Raw genomic sequence first — 17988 nt, forward strand, 5'->3', positions numbered from 1 at the left:
AACAGATAAACAAGTAACTAAAAAAATGAAATTTTCTGACAATCTGTCATTTTTTTAGGTTTATTCATTTTAGTTGGAAAGTCAGATTTTACAAAGAGCAGGAGAGACAGAAAGATCTTCCATCCACTAGTTTACTTTCCACGTGAGCTGATCTGAAGCCAGGAGCTTCTTCCAGATCCCCCACTTGGGTGCAGGGCCCCAAGGCTTTCCCAGGACACAAGCAGGGAGCCAGAAAGGGACTGGAACATCTGGGACACGAACTAGAGCCCATAGGGATCCCAGCACATGCAAGCAAGGACTTCAGCCACTAGGTTATTGTGCCAGGCCCTATCTGTCATATATTAAGATTCACTTATATTTGAACGGCAGAGTGACAATCTCCCATCTGCTAGTTCACTTCCCAGGCAGCCAGCCACAAGAGCTCCAGCCTCTGGTCTCCTACATGTGCTCTGGCCAGTCAGTGGTGCCACCTCAAGCCACACCCACGTGCCCCCTTGCCCAGCAGCCCGGGCAGGTTCTGCTAGGATCTCTGTGGGCTGTGGCCTCTGGACCCAGTCTTCACTCTCCCTGGAGTGTCCGGCATACCCGGCTCCTTGGGAACAGTAGGCTTTGCCCCTGGTGTGGAGAGCGTGGAGCCACGGAGACAGGTGGGCCTGCCCCAACAGCTGCCCCTTGTGGGGCCCAGGAGGGCTGCACACAGTTCATTGCCATGGCATAGCTATGTAGCCGGGTGCCTGGGGGCAGCAAGGCAAACACTGCTCTCTGGCATGCTCTTCATGCCAGCATTTCCATGATGTTGCCGGCCTCAGCCTTTGCTTTGTAGTCAGATGCCTCCACTGGTCCCCCACAACCCCTCCTCTTGCCCATAGAGGCACCATCTCGCCCAGTGCCTCCTGTCCACAGATGCAGGGATGGGCAGGGGAGCTGGAGACATGCCATGGTGAAAGGTGGACAGCTCCATGCTCTTCAGTGTAATCACTGCACCAGCGAGGCCGGTGGTGCCCTGTGGTGGGCTCAGCCTGCAGCAGGGTGTGGCTGGCACAGTGAGCCAGCCGGTGGTGCCCTGTGGTGGACTCAGCTGGCTGGTGGTGCCCTGTGGTGGGCTCAGCCTGAAGCAGGGTGTGGCTGGCACAGTGAGCCAGCAGGTGGTACCCTGTGGTGGGCTCAGCCTGCAGCATGTGGCTGGCACAGTGAGCTGGCTGGTGGTGCCCTGTGGTGGGCTCAGCCTGCAGCAGGGTATGGCTGGCACAGTGGGCCAGCTGGTGGTGCCCTGTGGTGGGCTCAGCCTGCAGCAGGGTGTGGCTGGCTCAGTGAGCCACTGCTGTTTCCGGGGCTTCTGGTGTACAGAGCGTCCTCTGTTCAGAGCTCCTCCTCCGAGGAAGCTGGAATCTGGCGCCTCCCGCCCACTCGCAGCCGGAAGGCTCTGCCATGAGGCAGGAGGAAGAACCATGTGGGCACCAGCCCCCGCCCCATGTGGACCTGCCTGGCCGTGTGTGGGCCCAGAGTTAAGCAGATATGGGTGCAGGAGTTTTGAGAAATGTGATCACTCACTGAATGACTGCGGCCCATTCTGTTGAAAATGACAAAAAGCAAACCAAGAAGCCACACAGAGCTCTTCCACTTCCTTTGGAACCATCACTCCCTGCTCAGAGAAGCAGAGACTCCGTGCTGGGCAGGCAGTAGGGTCCCCCAGGGGATGAGCCTGCACCCTGCGTCCCTTTGGGACCCTGGTTCGTGCAGACCTCTGCAGGGGTTGCCCAGTGCACACATAGAGCCCACACGCACCCCAGGGCCAGCCTGCAGGACAGCTCTGCAGGGGAGGGGACCAGAGCACAAGCCCATCTGTTGGCCTCTGTCCAGGCCACTCGCGGGCGACCTTCCGGGACATACGACAGCCCATTGTGCTGAATGATGGCACTGTTGAGGGCACGCAGGCCTGGGGACAAAGGCTGAGGGAAGATGTGCTCATCCTCATCTCCTCCCAGAGACCCAAATGAAACAGGAAGGGAAAACAGCACCATCACACCGCTGGCTCCTCCACCTGTCACACCGCTGGCTCCTCCACCTGTCACACCGCTGGCTCCTCCACCTGTCACACCGCTGGCTCCTCCACCTGTCACACCGCTGGCTCCTCCACCTGTCACACCGCTGGCTCCTCCACCTACAAGCCCCAGCTTCCCTTACGGGCACCGGTTTGTGAACCGGCTGTTCACTTCTTATCCGACTCCTGCTTGTTACTGGGAAAGTAGTAGAGGATGGCCCAAGTCCCTGAGGCCTTGTACCTGTGTGGGAGACCTTGGATCAGTTCAGCTGCAGCCACTGAGGAACTGAACCAGCAGATGGAAGATCTTTCTGTCTCATCTCTCTGTAAATCTGCCTTTCAAAAAAAAAAAAAAGTGGTGGGTCTGTGGAGTGGCCACAGCTGGGGGAGGCAGCCCGAGCAAGTGGGACAGCATTGGCTGGTTCACCAAACAGGAGCAGGGTCTGTGGCTCATGGAGCTGGCACATGGCAGGCGTCTGATGAAGCTGAGGGGACCCAGAGGGACTTGGTCACAACCTGCTAAGGAGCTGCCGTCCACCAGCGGCTAACAGGCCAAGACTTGGGCCCTTTCCTGTACTCAGCTCCTGGGGAGCTGCTACAGCAGGCAGGATGAACCAGACACTGGGCTCGGGCCAGGCTTGGACCTTGCATGTGGCCACAGCTGCCTGGCTGCTGTCCTCCAGTGACAGGTAGACCAATCCTTCATTCTTAATAAGGACCAGTCCTCCCCACTGGCCTTGGTCGTAAGGCTGCAGGTGGCAGGTACACTGAGCTACTGCTCTGAAAGCCAGCATCCCATGTTGGAGCCAATTCCAGGGTCTAGTCCTGGCTGCTTCCTGCACCCACATGGGAGACCTGGAAGAAGTCCCTGGTTCCTGGCTTCAGCCTGGCCCAGCCCTGGCTATTATGGCCATTGGGTGGGTGAATCAGCAAATGGAAGACTTCTCTCTCCTTTCTATAACTCTGCCTTTCGTATAAATTTGATTTCTGAAAAAATAAACAAGACCCATTTTTAAAGCTGTTATGAGGAGCAGGCATCTACAGCAGCTTGGATGTGGTTGGGACACAGGTGCCATTTGAGTGTCAGAGTCTGGGGCCTCGCTGTGAAGACAATGCAGCAGGCAGTGGTGCCAGGCCCCCAGGAGAGACCTGGCCAAGCCTGTGGCCAGCATGGGCACTGAGAGAACGAGCCCTCATGGGGGAGAGGGTTCTGTAACTCTGCCTTTGAATAGAACTGAAATCTTGTGTGTGGTGCAGGGAGAGGTCGAATCCCCCGATCTCAACGTGGAGTGGCCTAGGCTGCTCGGAGGCTGTGGGGAGGCCCCCGGTTCCCTTATGTTTGCCCAGCGCTGCCCGGGAGAGGTCTGCATGATGGGTGACTTTCTCCACCACACCCCATGGGGCAGCATGGCCATAATAAGCCATTCATGTCCACAGGGCAGCACTTTCCTGCCTGAGACGGTCCTGACCGTCCACTGACGCCGTGTGTCTGCCCTGAGGAGCAGCCGGCCATGTCTCAGGCACCAGATTATGAATGCAGGAGTCACAATGTGGACGGGCCCGAGCCCCGGACATCGGGATCCAGCACCAGGTAAGGGAGTTCCAGGGACCTTAGAAAGGGGGGCAGCCAGGAGTGGGGCTTGCTCGCCCACTGCACTCCCCCAGCACTTGGCACTGGGCCTCGCTCTGCCAGTCCTGGGCACAGCCACACCGCAGCCCTGAGCCCTTGCTGCTGGGGTCCCTGCCAAGCTGGTACTGGAAGCTTCCCCCAGGAACCAGCCCAGCTCCGCAGACCCCTGTGCCACTCAACCCACACTTGACCCCTACGGCCCTCCCCACACTGCCTGTGCACACACACACATACACACCCCTTGCTGGGGCCCTCCCCACACTGCCTGTGTGCAAACACACCATGTTGGGGCCCTCCCCACACTGCCTGTGCGCACACACACACACACACACACACCATGCTGGGGCCCTCCCCACACTGCCTGTGTGCAAACACACACACACACATACCCCATGCTGGGGCCCTCCCCACACTGCCTGTGCGCACACACACACACACACATACCCCATGCTGGGGCCCTCCCCACACTGCCTGTGCACACACACACATACACACCCCTTGCTGGGGCCCTCCCCACACTGCCTGTGTGCAAACACACCATGTTGGGGCCCTCCCCAACAATGTGTGCACAGCCTTACACTGAATCCGTGTCCCATCAGCTCCCTTTCTCCGCTGATGGCATGATGCTCAGGAAATGATGTTGAGTGGTCTTGTGGCAGCTCACTCCCTCCGGCTGCTCTGCACCCCCAGGGCTGCAGGAATGCCCCTGTGTTCTGGTGTGGGAGGTTGGATGCCCTGTGTGCCTCCATGGGAACTCTTGCAGAAGCTGCAATGTCCTCTGCCTGTGCCTGACCCTTCAGCTCTCTGCAGAGGTGCGGTGTTGGTGGCCGTGGGTGGAGGCAGTGCCCGGGCCACCTGCAACGCTCACCACCTTGTCCCGTAGGCTGGAGTGGGTGGAGATTATCGAGCCGCGCACACGCGAGCGCATGTACGCCAACCTGGTGTCAGGCGAATGTGTGTGGGACCCGCCGGCCGGCGTGCGGATCAAACGCACCAGTGACAACCAGTGGTGGGAGCTCTTCGACCCCAACACGTCCCGCTTCTACTACTACAATGCCAGCTCGCAGCGCACCGTGTGGCACCGGCCACACCACTGCGACATCATCCCGCTGGCCAAGCTGCAGACCCTGAAGCAGCACACCGAGTCCCCACGCGCCTCTGCTGACAGCAGCCCGGGCCGCGGCAGCAGCGTCAGCCGCGAGGGCAGCACCAGCTCTTCCCTGGAGCCTGACGAGGCAGACCGTGCTCAGGAGCTACCGGCCAGGCCCGGCCGTGGCCAACCAGTGCCCTTCGGGGCAGTGAAGGAGGACAGTGGCAGGTGAGGAGGGCAGAACCTGGCCTTGGGAAGATGGGGCAGGGTCGTACTTGTGGCGGATGCTTGGGGCCACAGCCACACAAAACGCTCTGTGCCCTTGCGTTGGCAGAAGGCCGGTGCTCCAAGTCCAGAGGGCGACCAGCCTCTCAGCATGTGGCCTCCTGGCTGCCTGGCCTGAGGACTGTGCACTGGCCACTGCCCGCCCCTGTGCTCAGTGGTAGACACCCCATGTCTGGGAAGGAAGGGGGCTCCTGGGAGCCTGCCCCATGCTTAAGCTGGAGGTTCTCACGGTCCCATCTGTGGGGCAGAGGGCGCCTGAGGGCACACAATACTGCCTTCCACAGGGGAGGTGCTGTCACTCTACAGAGGAGAAAGGGGGATCAGGTGAGGACAGGCAGGAGCCCTGCCGGGGTCAAGGAGCTCCATGAGGAAGCTGGGCCCTGAGACTCTGAGGCTCCTGGCAGCTTTGGCCCGAGTGTGCAGCTGAGCCCAGCACCCAACCTTGCCACCGGCACCTGTGGTGCGTGGTGAACAGAGCCACCTCCTGGTGTGAGGGCAGGATTGGGGCAGCTGTGCGGGCCTCACTGCCCAGGTGAGCCCAGTGATGAGCAGCAGTGCCCAAGGATAGGATGGCCAGTGACCCCTGTCTACCCCTCCAGGACCTCGTCGCTGCGCTGGACTGCGGGCACCAAGGAGCGCATGCTCATCAAGGTGGCTGACCGGGAGCCCAGCTTCCTGGCTCCCCAAGGCAATGGCTACAGCCCGGACAGCCAGCCGGGGGCTCGTGCCCGTAGACCCTCAGGCAGCCAGCACTCACCTGTCCTGCAGACGTTCACCCCGGATGCAGACGGCTCCGTGTTCTTCCCCGAAAGGAGGCCGGCCCCGTTCCTGAAGAGGGCCGAGCCCCTGGGAAGCTGCTCCCCACTGCTGGGCCAACCCCGGAAGCCGTCCGGCGACTCACAGCCATCCTCCCCGCGCTATGGCTACGAGCCCCCCCTCTACGAGGAGCCTCCTGTGGAGTACCAGGCCCCCATCTACGACGAGCCACCCATGGACGTGCAGTATGAGGCCGGCTCCCCTCAGAGGTCCCCGGGCCGCAAGCCCCGCGCCCTGCTGCCGGCGGCCCGGCAGGCGCCCACTTCGCCCTGCCAGCAGCTGGTGCTCACCAAGCAGAAGTGCCCCGAGCGCTTCGTGGGCCTGGAGTACAGCCCTGTGGGCAAGGAGTATGTGCGACAGCTGGTGTATGTGGAGCAGGCCGGCTCCAGCCCCAAGCTGCGCACAGGCCCCCGGCACAAGTACACCCCCAACCCAGGCGGCGGCTCCTACTCGCTGCAGCCCAGCCCCTGCCTGCTGAGGGACCAGCGCCTGGGCGTGCGCTCTGGGGACTACAGCACCATGGAGGGCTCCGAGCCGCGCCACACGCAGCCCCGGGCCCGGGAGGACGCCATGTCCTGGTCCAGCCAGCAGGACACTCTGTCCTCCTCCGGCTACTCTCCGGGCACACGCAAGAGGAAGAGTCGGAAGCCCTCCCCATGCCCGCCGCCCAATGACAGTCCCGGGGACCTGCTGGGCGAGCAGCCGGTGGCGGAGGAACACACCGCAGGCCTGGCACAGCTGAAGCGTGCTGAGGCCGAGGTCGAGGCCGGGCACGGCGCCACGGAGCCGCACCTGGCACAGGCACAGCTGGCCTGGGAAGCCCAGCAGGCTCACTTCCACATGAAGCAGAGGGGCAGCTGGGACTCACAGCGGGACGGCTCAGGCTATGAGAGCGACGGGGCTGTGCCCATGCCCATGCCCGGGCCCGTGGTGCGTGCCTTCAGCGAGGACGAGGCGCTGGCGCAGCAGGATGGCAAACACTGGAGGAGGGGTGCCTTCGAGAAGCTTGGCTTCCCCCAGGTCCTGCTAGAGAAGAGTGTGTCGGTGCAGACCAACCTGGCCTCCCCGGAGCCCTACCTCCACCCCTCACAGGTGGGTGCCCACGAGGCTGGGATGTGGGCCAAGGCCTCTAGTGAAGTTCCTTGAGCAGGAGCCGCAAGCCGTATTCTCCCTGTGGCTCCAGGAACAAGCCATTGGTCCCCCCAGGAGGCTGCTCCCCTGTCCAGCAGTGGGCATGCAGCGGCTCTTGGTCCAGCAGAGGTTCCAGTGGCCATTTTCTCACCTTCACACTAAGCTGCTGCAGGCTCAGACGGCCAGGGAGAGGTGGGCGAGGGCTCATTTGTGTCTGGTCTCTCCAGTGACCTGTATGTCGGGCTTTCTCAAGCTGAACTGGCTAGTCCATCTGAGCCTCCTGGGAGGCCATGTGGCCTTGGTGTTGTCACAGTCTGGGAGGGTTGACAGCGACACAGGCAGGGGAGAGGCCCGCAGGAGGCGGGAGCCTGAGCCTGCAGACCTTGGACCAAGGGCGGTTGGGACTCACAGCATCGGGTCAGTCCTGGCTCACACAAAGGGGGGTCTAGAGGCTCACTCTAGCTCTCTCGCCATGCTGCATGCCTGGTCCCCTCCTGAAGACTGGCTGAATGGGAGCAGCACAGCACACATGTTGCCTAAGTTCACTGACCACATGGCTGCCCGTGGGCAGCAGGCTATGATGTGGGGAGCCGGCTCTGATGTGTCCACCAGACTGGCCAGCCACTTCTCACCTCAACAACCTTAACTTAGCAGTGAGTTTGAGTGACTCACACCCCCTATGGCTGGTCCACGTGCTCACACCCCTGTATCTGGTCCATGTGCTCACACCCCCTGTATCTGGCCTATGTGCTCACACCTCCTGTGGCTAGTTCATGTGCTCACACTTCCTGTGGCTGGTCCACGTGCTCACACCTCCTGTGGCTGGTCCACGTGCTCACACCCCTGTATCTGGTCCATGTGCTCACACCCCCTGTATCTGGCCTATGTGCTCACACCTCCTGTGGCTAGTTCATGTGCTCACACTTCCTGTGGCTGGTCCACGTGCTCACACCTCCTGTGGCTGGTCCACGTGCTCACACCCCTGTATCTGGTCTATGTGCTCACACCTCCTGTATCTGGTCCACGTGCTCACACCCCTTGTGGCTGGTCCACGTGCTCACACTTCCTGTGGCTGGTCCACGTGCTCACACCCCCTGTGGCTGGTCCACGTGCTCACACCTCCTGTGGCTAGTCCACGTGCTCACACCCCCTGTGGCTGGTCCACGTGCTCACACCTCCTGTGGCTGGTCCTCGTGCTCACACCTCCTGTGGCTGGTCCACGTGCTCACACCTCCTGTGGCTGGTCCACGTGCTCACACTTCCTGTGGCTGGTCCACATGCTCACACCTCCTGTGGCTGGTCCACATGTGCCAGGTCACACCTGTTATAGCTGTGGTCCACATGTGCCTGATTGCACAGTCCTAACAACCAGCGTCTTCTATGTCCTTCCCAGTCTGAGGACCTGGGTGCCTGTGTCCAGTCTGAGAACGGCCGGCAGAGCCGCACCGTGGTGCCCAGCTCCAGCTGTGTTTTCCCCACCTTCGCACTCCGCAAGCCATCTTCTGAGACTGACATTGAGAACTGGGCTTGTGAGCACTTCAACAGGCATACCCAGGGTCTGTTCCGCCGCAAGGTATCCATTGCCAACATGCTGGCCTGGAGCAGCGAGTCCATCAAGAAGCCCATGATTGTGACCAGTGACCGACATGTCAAGAAGGAGGCCTGCGAGGTCTTCAAGCTGATCCAGATGTACATGGGTGACCGGCGGGCCAAGGCGGACCCACTGCATGTGGCCCTGGAGATTGCCACCAAGGGGTGGAGCGTGCAGGGACTGCGCGATGAGCTCTACATCCAGCTGTGCCGGCAGACCACGGAGAACTTCCGTCTGGAGAGCCTGGCCCGTGGCTGGGAGCTCATGGCCATCTGCCTGGCCTTCTTCCCACCGACACCTAAGTTCCATTCCTACCTAGAGGGTTACATCTACCGGCACATGGACCCTGTCAACGACACAAAAGGTAAGAGATGTGTGTGGCCTGTGGCCCCACCAGCTGAGGTGCCACAGCCACAGGGAGGGCCACCAAGAGGGCTTGCTGGCGGTGCCATGCCACCGGTCACTCAGCCAGCAGGGCCCAGAGCACAGCACTGCCACGGACACACGTGTGCACACACATGCTACTGCTCAGGCCTCTAGGGCTGTGCTTCACAGTCCAGCCTAGCCTGGCTGTGGTATCCACAGAGCCCAAGTCCTGCTCAGGCCTCTCCTTGGCTCAACCGTGGGGCTGGTCTACCTGCTGGGAATCCAGATGTGGAAGCAGCGGCAGTACAGGGTGGGTCTACAGCCTTCCAGCATGGATCCCAGGTGAGGCAGTGCCTGCATTAGGGACCAATGCCCAGCAGCCTGGGGCTGCCTGGCCATCAGGGGTGGCCAATGAGCTGTTCCTTGGACCCTGCCAGAGGTACAGGCAGGCCAGTGCACACTGGTTGGCATCAGGAGGGGCCAGAGCTGTGCCATGAGCTGCAGGAGTGTCGTCACAGCTCAGCTCAGCCTGGCCATGGCCCTCCCGAGGGGCTGGATGTCCAGCACCTGGCAGAGCCCTGGGCCAGACCGAGCAGCACAGGGGGCCTGGTGGGCCTGCTGCAGCCGCCTTGGCCTTGCAGGATATGTGGACGTGGTACGGCCTGTAGCACAGGGGTAGGCATCTGGCTGAAGTGGAGAGGACCCAGGCCCTCCAGCAGACAGGACTCCCTGAGGAGCTTGACCACCACCTTCTGAGAGGGTACACGCGGGTATTGGGGCACCTTGTCCCACCAGCTCACTACAGAAGCCTCTGTGTGACCCTTTACTTTGAGTCCCCCTAGGCTGGGCAAAGGCCACAGGGAGGGCCTGGGCTTTGCTTGGTCCTGCAGCAGCCTGGGTCCTCCTGCAGGTGGCTGCTGCTTTTCAGCCTTGAATCCTTCAGCCCCACGTCAACCAGCTCTGCCCTGGCAGTACTGCCTTCTGAGTGTGACACGTGGGCCCAGGAGGGGAAGCTCGGTCCCACAGCCCATTCTGGCTGTGTGAAGTGTGCAGAGACAGGCAGAAATGGGACTGGTTCCTGCGCCTGGCACATGGCCCTGGATTGCCCCCAGCATGTGAGCACCATGCCCAGAGACGGGGAGCCACATCTCAGTAACTTCATCTTGTCCATGGGGCCTCTAATGTGGCTGGGGCTGTGGAGGAACGCTTGGCAGTGCACACGTACACCAGAGTCCAGCACGCGCTCAGAAGCACCTGGGTGGATCCCCCGCCATGAACCGGCAGTTCTGCTCCCCAAGAAGGGAGGACAGACTCCCTGGGGCCTGTGCATACTGTAAAGGGATGGTACAGGGGCTCCTGGGTGCTCAGGAGACAGTGCTGGGGTGCGCGGTGACTCATGCAAATGCCGGCAAACTGCACCACCATGCTGAAACGGCTGGCCGTGTTGTTGCTGCAGACATCACACACAGGGCAGAGAGGACAGAGGAAGGAGACCCGTTTCCAAGCAGCAAAGGAGACTGGCAGATTCAGGGATGTGGCTCGCTCCTCAGTCACTTTTTTTTTTATTGAAAAGTCAGACTTGGGCCCGGCGCGGTGGCGCAGTGGTTAAGGTCCTTGCCTTGCACGTCCGGGATCCTATGTGGGCACCGGTTCTATCCCGGCAGCCCCGCTTCCCTTCCAGCTCCCTGCCTGTGGCCCGGGAGGGCGGTCAAGGACGGCCCAAGGCTTTGGGACCCTGCACCCGCATGGGAGACCAGGAAGAGGCTCCTGGCTTCGGATCAGCATAGTATCGGCCGTTGCACTCACTTGGGGAGTGAATCATCGGACGGAGGGTCTTCCTCTCTGCCTCTCCTCTCTGTATATCCTCCTTTCCAATAAAAAATAATAAAAATAAATCTTTAAAAAAAAAAAAGAAAAGTCAGACTTGCAGAAAGGAGAGACAGATCTTTGTCCACTGGTTCACTTCTCAAGTGGCTGCAATGGCTGGCCAGAACTGCCGATCAGGGGCTTCTTCCAGGTCTGCACACAGGTGCAGGGTCCCAAAGCTGGGCCGTCCTTGACTGCTTCCAGGGAAACAGGGAGATGGGAAGGAGGTGGAGCACCCATATGGGATCCTGACTCATGAAAGGCGAGGGCTTTGGCCAGGCCCCTGAGTGGCTGAGAACCCATGCGGGAAAGGGAAGGGGCAGAGGTCAGCCTCAGTTCAGGGGTCATGACGTAAGTTCTGCATCTGAATCATCCCAGCTGTGCCAGTCTAGCCCATCCTAGTCAGGCCATAGACCGTCTCAGCATTAGGAACCAGGGACTCAGGTGTCTTGAGGTCCCCAGCACCAGGTCGGCGTTGAGAATGAGCTCAGAGACCCCAGTGTCTGTCATCCAGAGCCTCTCTGATCAGCTTGCACGTACTGTTATTAGAAAGGTAGATGGTGTCCCCTCTGCTGGTTCTCCCAGCTGCCTGCCCCGGCCAGAGCTAAACCCTGCTGAGGTCAGCCTAGAGCTCCGCCCAGGTCTGCCCGGGGAAGGGTCAGCCCTTGAACCCAGGTGCCCTGATGACAGTGTGCACGTCCCAGAAGCCAACTGCCCAGCCAGAAACTTCTTAAGAAGGAAACTGAAGGGCAGGGTAGACATCAGTGAAGGAAAAAGCAAAATCAGATGAAATGGATGGGGTGGGGCCAATTGTCTGAGGGACTGACGGGGTGCTTAACCCTAACAGATGGCCAGTGGACACTGGGTACTCGTCAGCGTTGGCTTAGTCACCCATCAGAAGCAGGTGCCTGCACTCATGTGAGAAGGGGCCCAGAGCCAGGGAGCAGTAGTTAGAGAAGCTCCCAACCCTGATGGCTTGCTGGACTCATCCTGCCGACTGACTCAGGTCTGTGTGGCCCCTGGCAGCAGAGTGGGTCGTCCTGAGTCGGCACCAGAGACGGCCCAGAGGAAACCCTTGGGGTCGTCACCACAAGGATGGAAAAGCTCTTGACAACTTCCCCATCCCTCCCTCAACAAGCTTCAGGCAGGGCAGGCTAAAGGTTGAGGGGCTACTGCTCTGCTGGCAGGCGCTGACAGCTTATGGGAGCAGCCGTGAGGCCAGCAGGAGACCATGGCAGAGCCTTGCCCAGCATGGCAAGAGCCAGGTTGTCACACCTGGTAGTGGTTGGGTCCAGGACACCTGCACATCATCCAGTTATTCTAAAGTGTCCTCAGCAGGCACATGTGTAGGCACAGCGGTGGCTGCAGGCGGGTGTCCTGCCTGGGGGAGGGAGATGGTAGGGAGGCTTGCCTGGTGGATTCAGTGTATCCATGCTTCGTAACCACACCTGGGAAGCAGCTCAGTGTCGAGCTTCCGGCAGTGTTGCAATGACACATTCATGGCTCGCGTGACTGTTCAGGCCATAAACGCTTTCCACAGAATAGGATGAGGTATTCCAGTCTTCACGCTGGACGGCCTGGGCAGGTGCTGGGAGCAGTGGGGACGCGTGCACCTGTCTCAGGGTCCTGGGACCAAGCCAGCTCCTGCTGATGCTCCTGCTGCTGTGTCACCTGGTTTGCAGGGGCTGTTGCAGCCAGTTGAGGAGTGAAGGAGTGAACCAGCAATGGGAATTAATGTGTGTGTCTGTCTCTTAAATGAAAACAAATCATTTTTAAAATTCAGGCCCAGGGTTGGCCAGATGGAGTGCTAGCCCCTCTAATTCCCTTCTTGTAGTTCTGGGAAGACATGGTGATGGCCCCAGTGCCTGGGTCCCTGCACCCACCAAAGTGTCCTGACAGTGGTTGGAACAACTGGGAGGGGGCGAATCGGCCTATGGAAGGGCTTCTCCCTCCCTCCCCCTCTGTCACGTTGCCTGTCAAGTGAGCCGACATCTCAGGAACACACCCATGTGTGCCCCTGGTATTGACACGCGTATCTGCCCTGTCTTGGCTGACTGGACCTCCAACACTTTCATCTCTAAGAAGCTGCTTCCATGACCAGGGACTGCAGAAAGTTCACTCACTTTTGGCCACACAGCATTCTCCATGAATCCCACCTGCACTGGGGAGTGAGCGGCACAGGATGACTCAGGTCTGGGCCTTGCTACCATAGAGGCCCCAGATGGAGCTCTGGCCTGGCCCTGGCAGTGAGGGGTGAGTGGCACAGGACGGCTCAGGTCCTGGGCCCTGCTACCCCAGATGGAGCTCTGGCCTGGCCCTGGCAGTGAGGGGTGAGTGGCACAGGACGGCTCAGGTCCTGGGCCCTGCTACCCCAGATGGAGCTCTGGCCTGGCCCTGGCACTGGGGGGTGAGTGGCACAGGACGGCTCAGGTCCTGGGCCCTGCTACCCCAGATGGAGCTCTGGCCTGGCCCTGGCACTGGGGGGTGAGTGGCTGACAGGAAGCATCAAGTGTGTGGATACAAAGAAGGTTATTTTTATTCCAAGATTTATCTGTGTGTTCAAAAGGCAGAACTACAGTGCATCCACGGACTCACTCCCAGATGGCCGCAATGGCCAGAGCTGGGCCAGCTCAGAGCTTCCTTCAGGTCTTTCCCACGGGTGCAGGGTTGCAAGGACTTGGGCCATCCTCCACTGCTTTCCCAGGTACATCAGTATCATGCTGGATGGGAGTAGCCAGGACTCGAAGCAGTGCCCATGTGGGATGCCAGTGCTGCAGGTGGAGGGCTGGCCTATGCCACTGTCAGGTGCTGGCAAGGAGGGCTAATGGCAGAGCAGGTGGAAGCACAGAGTCGCAGCAACGAGCGAGTGTGGGCCCTGGTCTCTGACTGCAACTGCACCAGAGCCTCACCACACATGCAGCCAGCGGGCTGAGCCGAGCAGGTGCCTCCCGCCTGGCCCTGCGTGTGCCTGCACAGTAACAGGCCCCTCCTCGGGCGCTGAGCCTGGGGCCCTCACCGCTGTGTTTGCTCCCCAGTGACGCTGCACATGCGCCAGCTCCTGGAGAGGAACGCTAAGAAGAAGTGCAAATTGAGAAAGAAACCCAAGCCCTATGTTGAAGAGCCGGATGGTAGGGTCTGCCGGCCACAGTGCCGCCTCAGCCAGCTCTGCTCTCCAGCCCTGGCCGCCTGGCCTGCTCTCTAACCGCTTCCGGGCTGGGGGGGATGGGGCACTAACCAAGCTGCAGCCTCTCTTGTCCCCGCCTGGGGAAGGAGGGGCCATAATGGGCCCAGGCAAGAGGACAGACCTGGGGAGTGGTCACACCCAGGGCCAACGCAGGGGGCTGTTCCTGCACCCCAAGTGGGGAGAGCCACACCAGGACCACACACTGGCAATCTCAGAGGAATCCTGCCAGTACACCTGCCCTGGAGCAGCACCTGGCTGCCCCCTTGGGCCCGTTCCCCTCCCCGAGACCCGTGGTGTAAGCTCACCTTCCTCTGGCAGGCCCTCTGTGCTGTGGGTGGGGTGGGAGGGATAGGGAATGGTTAGGTCCACCCCCACAGTGACCCCACAGGGCTACCCCCTCTTCCGGTGACTCTGGGCTCTGCAGGAACCACTCCAGGCAGGGGTGCCCCGAAGGTTCCAGTTCTGGGCACTGAATCCTAAGCTGGCTGAGGCTCTGCACCTGCAGTTTCCTCCTGGGGTCTCCTGCTGTGCTCTGCTCTTGGGGTCTGCACCTGGAGTTGCCTTCTGGGATCTCCAGCTCCCTGGAAGAAGCCTGGAGTCCATTTGGCCGAGATTCAGTCTCTGTGGAAACGTTTATTTCCAAAACCCTCTTGTGCACCCAGAGGGGGCTACCCAAACCTGCACAGATACCCCAGGGTCAGGACCCCTGCTGCAAGGGAGTGGGGGAGGAGGAAGTCCCAGGGATCCTGCCTGGGGGTGGGAGACTGCAGAGAACCTGAGGGCCTGGACGCTGAGGGCCTCATCCAGTGGCCGAAGCAGAGTCCTGCCTGATGGGTGCCTTCGCCTTGGCCCAGCCCTGCCCTACCAGCACCTTCTTGGCCAGAGGGGTGGTGGGGGTTGAGGCACAGGACACTCCCTGCAGGCCGGGTGCCCAGGTGACAGGTGCGCCTTCTCTTCCAGGGGTGGCTGTGAGCACCTATGCCAAGTACTGCTACCACAAGCTGCAGAAGGCGGCTCTGACGGGGGCCAAGAAGGTACGGGTGCTGACAGGACGCACAAACTCCGGCGGGGGAGGCAGGGGCAGGGCGGCAAGCCCTGGAGAGCCTGGTCATCTGTCCTGACCCTCCTAGTCACCTGCCCGGAACTGGGTGGGCCAAGGCTGCCCCCTGGTTGGAGGCCCAAGCAGTGTCCCCGGGGCGCAGCCCCTGCCCACCTTGTGGCCTCACAGCGGGGTCCACCCCTGTGAGAGGCTGGGACGGAGGCCGCGCTGTATCCGCAGGGCCTGAAGAAGCCCAATGTGGAGGAGATTCGCCACGCCAGGAATGCCGTGTTCAGCCCGTCCATGTTTGGCAGCGCGCTGCAGGAAGTGCTGACCATGCAGAAGGAGCGTTACCCAGAGCGGCAGCTGCCCTGGGTGCAGACGCGACTCTCAGAGGAGGTGCTAGCGCTCAACGGCGACCAGACTGAGGGCATCTTCAGGTGGGGCCAGGGGCCCACTGTGAGGACGGGGAGGGGGCTGTACGGACGCTGCCCTGGGGGACCCTGCAGGCCCAAGTAGTCTCCCTGGACTGCAGAGAGCCTGAGGGGGTCTCTGCCTGGCAAGCTGCTAGTCACGAGTGCAGCTGCAGCCACCGTCCTCAATTGTGGACACGCGTGTGCAGGCTAGGGGGCAGCCAGGGTGGGGGGCATGCCGGCTCCTTGACGCCCGCGCTGCCGCCAGGGTCCCTGGAGACATCGATGAGGTGAATGCCCTGAAGCTGCAGGTGGACCAGTGGAAAGTGCCCACTGGCCTGGAGGACCCGCATGTCCCTGGTGAGTCCCTGGCAGGTCCCTGCCCTCGCCCCGCGTGACCGGGTTCCTGGCTCCATGCCCGCCCCGCTGAGCCCGCTGTGCCCGCAGCATCACTGCTCAAGCTGTGGTACCGCGAGCTGGAGGAGCCGCTCATCCCGCACGAGTTCTACGACCAGTGCATTGCGCACTACGAGAGCCCCGAGGCGGCCGTGGCAGTGGTGCACTCGTTGCCGCGCGTCAACCGCATGGTGCTGTGTTACCTCATCCGCTTCCTGCAGGTATGCGGGGAGGAGGTGCTGCCTGCGCCCAGCCCTGCGCCCTCGGTGCTGCCTGCGCGCCCTGCACCCTGCACCCTCAGCCCTCGGTGCTGCCTACGCGCCCTGCGCCCTCAGCCCTCGGTGCTGCCTACGCGCTCTGCGCCCTCAGCCCTCGGTGCTGCTTACGCGCCCTGCGCCCTCAGCCCTCGGTGCTACCTGCGCGCCCTGCGCCCTGCGCCCAGCCCTCAGCCCTCGCTCTTCGCAGGTGTTCGCGCAGCCGGCCAACGTGGCGGCCACCAAGATGGACGTGAGCAACCTGGCCATGGTGATGGCGCCCAATTGCCTGCGGTGCCGCTCCGACGACCCCCGCGTCATCTTCGAGAACACGCGCAAGGAGATGTCGTTCCTGCGCGTGCTCATCCAGCACCTGGACACGAGCTTCATGGAGGGCGTGCTCTAGCGGCCTGGCTACCCCAAGTGCCTCCCGCTCGGGCCCCACGCCGGGGGCCCGCGCGTCCAGCTGCGCCCGGCAGGTGGAACCTGAGCCCGTCTCCGCCGCCGCCCCAGTCCCCGCCCCGCCTGTGCGGAGCCTCCCCACCCCCCCGACACACACACACACACACACACACCGTTTTATATATTTTTAGAGTTGAGTTTTTATTTATTAAAAACGAGGACACCCAGCCCGCGGGCGGCGGGCCCCGCCGTGTGAATAAAGGAGACGGATCGCCGCTGCCTCGCCTTCCTGGGGCCGCGGGCGGGAGGGCGCCGGCACGGAGCCAGGGCGCGCGGCCGAGGCGCACGGAGGCCGGGTTGCGCGCGGCGCCGCCCGCTTCCGGCGAGCAGGAGGATGTGGCGGCCGTGCGGGGCGCTGCGGGCCGGGCCCCGGGCCTGGGCGCAGACGCGGGCAGCCCGGGCTTACGGCGGCGGCGCGGGCGTCTCCTACACGCAGGGCCAGAGCCCGGAGGCCCGCACGCGCGAGTACTTCTACTACGTGGACCACCAGGGGCAGGTGCGGCGGGGGGCGGCCGGGCGCGGGCGGAGGGCCGGGAGGCCGCCTCGGGGCGTGCGCGCTCAGGGCCGGCCCTCCGTCCTCAGCTGTTCCTGGATGATTCCAAAATGAAGAACTTCGTCACCTGCTTCAAAGGTACCGGGGCGCCCCGCAGCCGCCCGGGGCCCCCCGCGTCCCGCGAGGTCAGCGCCCGTGCCCCTTGTCCCCACAGACCCGCAGTTCCTCGTCTTCTTCTTCTCTCGCCTGAGACGCAACCGCAGCGGGCGCTACGAGGCCGCCTTCCCGTTCCTGTCGCTCTGCGGCCGCGAGCGCAACTTCCTGCGCTGCGAGGATCGGCCCGTGGTCTTCACGCACCTGCTGACCGCGGGCCGCGGGCCCCCGCGCCTCTCCTACTGCGGCGGCGGGGAGGCCCTGTCCGTGCCCTTCGAGCCGGCGCGCCTGCTGCCCCTGGCCGCCAACGGGCGTCTGTACCACCCCGCGCCCGAGCGCGCGGGCGGCGTGGGCCTGGTGCGCTCCACGCTGGCCTCGGAGCTCAGCGCGGCCTTCGAGTGCGGCCCCGGCGAGCCCGCGCTGCCCTCGCACGTGCGCTGGCAGGGCCGCCGCCTCGCCCTCACCATGGACCTGGCCCCGCTGCTGCGCGGAGACCCTCCCGCCTGAGCAGCGCGGGGTGGCCCTCGGGGGCGCCCCGCGTCGCGCCGCCGCTGTCCGAGGTGCGGGCGCGGCCCCGCGCCAGGCCCCGCTCTCGCCCACGTCGCCCCGCACGCCCGCTCCGCGTGTCCTCGGGATTGGCCCGCGCTGGCGACGTCAGGCCCGGGCGAGCCGCGCGGAGCCGGTGCGCGTGCGTCGCCCGCCCCCTCCCCGCCCGGCGCTGCTCGGGCTGGGCCGCCGCGCGCACCGCGGGGAGCCGCCGGCCACCGGAGCGCAGGTG

At 62.6% G+C, this 17988-nt stretch overlaps 2 protein-coding genes across 2 annotated transcripts; both read left to right on the forward strand.

Annotated features, from left to right (window-relative positions):
* The first annotated feature begins 3495 nt into the window (after window positions 1-3495).
* Window positions 3496-16638, forward strand: ARHGAP39 (Rho GTPase activating protein 39). The gene is made up of 10 exons (XM_040991608.1): window positions 3496-3632; window positions 4555-4989; window positions 5646-6954; window positions 8387-8948; window positions 13852-13944; window positions 14961-15034; window positions 15280-15479; window positions 15721-15812; window positions 15900-16069; window positions 16314-16638. Exons 1-10 carry the CDS (start codon window positions 3553-3555, stop codon window positions 16506-16508), a joined length of 3210 nt encoding a protein of 1069 aa, XP_040847542.1. The 5' UTR covers window positions 3496-3552; the 3' UTR covers window positions 16509-16638.
* Window positions 16639-16884: 246 nt separating this feature from the next.
* CUNH8orf82 (chromosome unknown C8orf82 homolog) lies at window positions 16885-17928 on the forward strand. Its single transcript, XM_040991561.1, has 3 exons — window positions 16885-17060; window positions 17147-17195; window positions 17272-17928. Exons 1-3 carry the CDS (start codon window positions 16899-16901, stop codon window positions 17715-17717), a joined length of 657 nt encoding a protein of 218 aa, XP_040847495.1. The 5' UTR covers window positions 16885-16898; the 3' UTR covers window positions 17718-17928.
* Window positions 17929-17988: the final 60 nt, after the last annotated feature.

The sequence above is a fragment of the Ochotona curzoniae genome, unplaced genomic scaffold (genome assembly GCF_017591425.1).
Source record: "Ochotona curzoniae isolate NIBS_2020 unplaced genomic scaffold, NIBS_Ocur_1.0 contig_65, whole genome shotgun sequence".
Lineage (NCBI taxonomy): Eukaryota > Metazoa > Chordata > Mammalia > Lagomorpha > Ochotonidae > Ochotona > Ochotona curzoniae.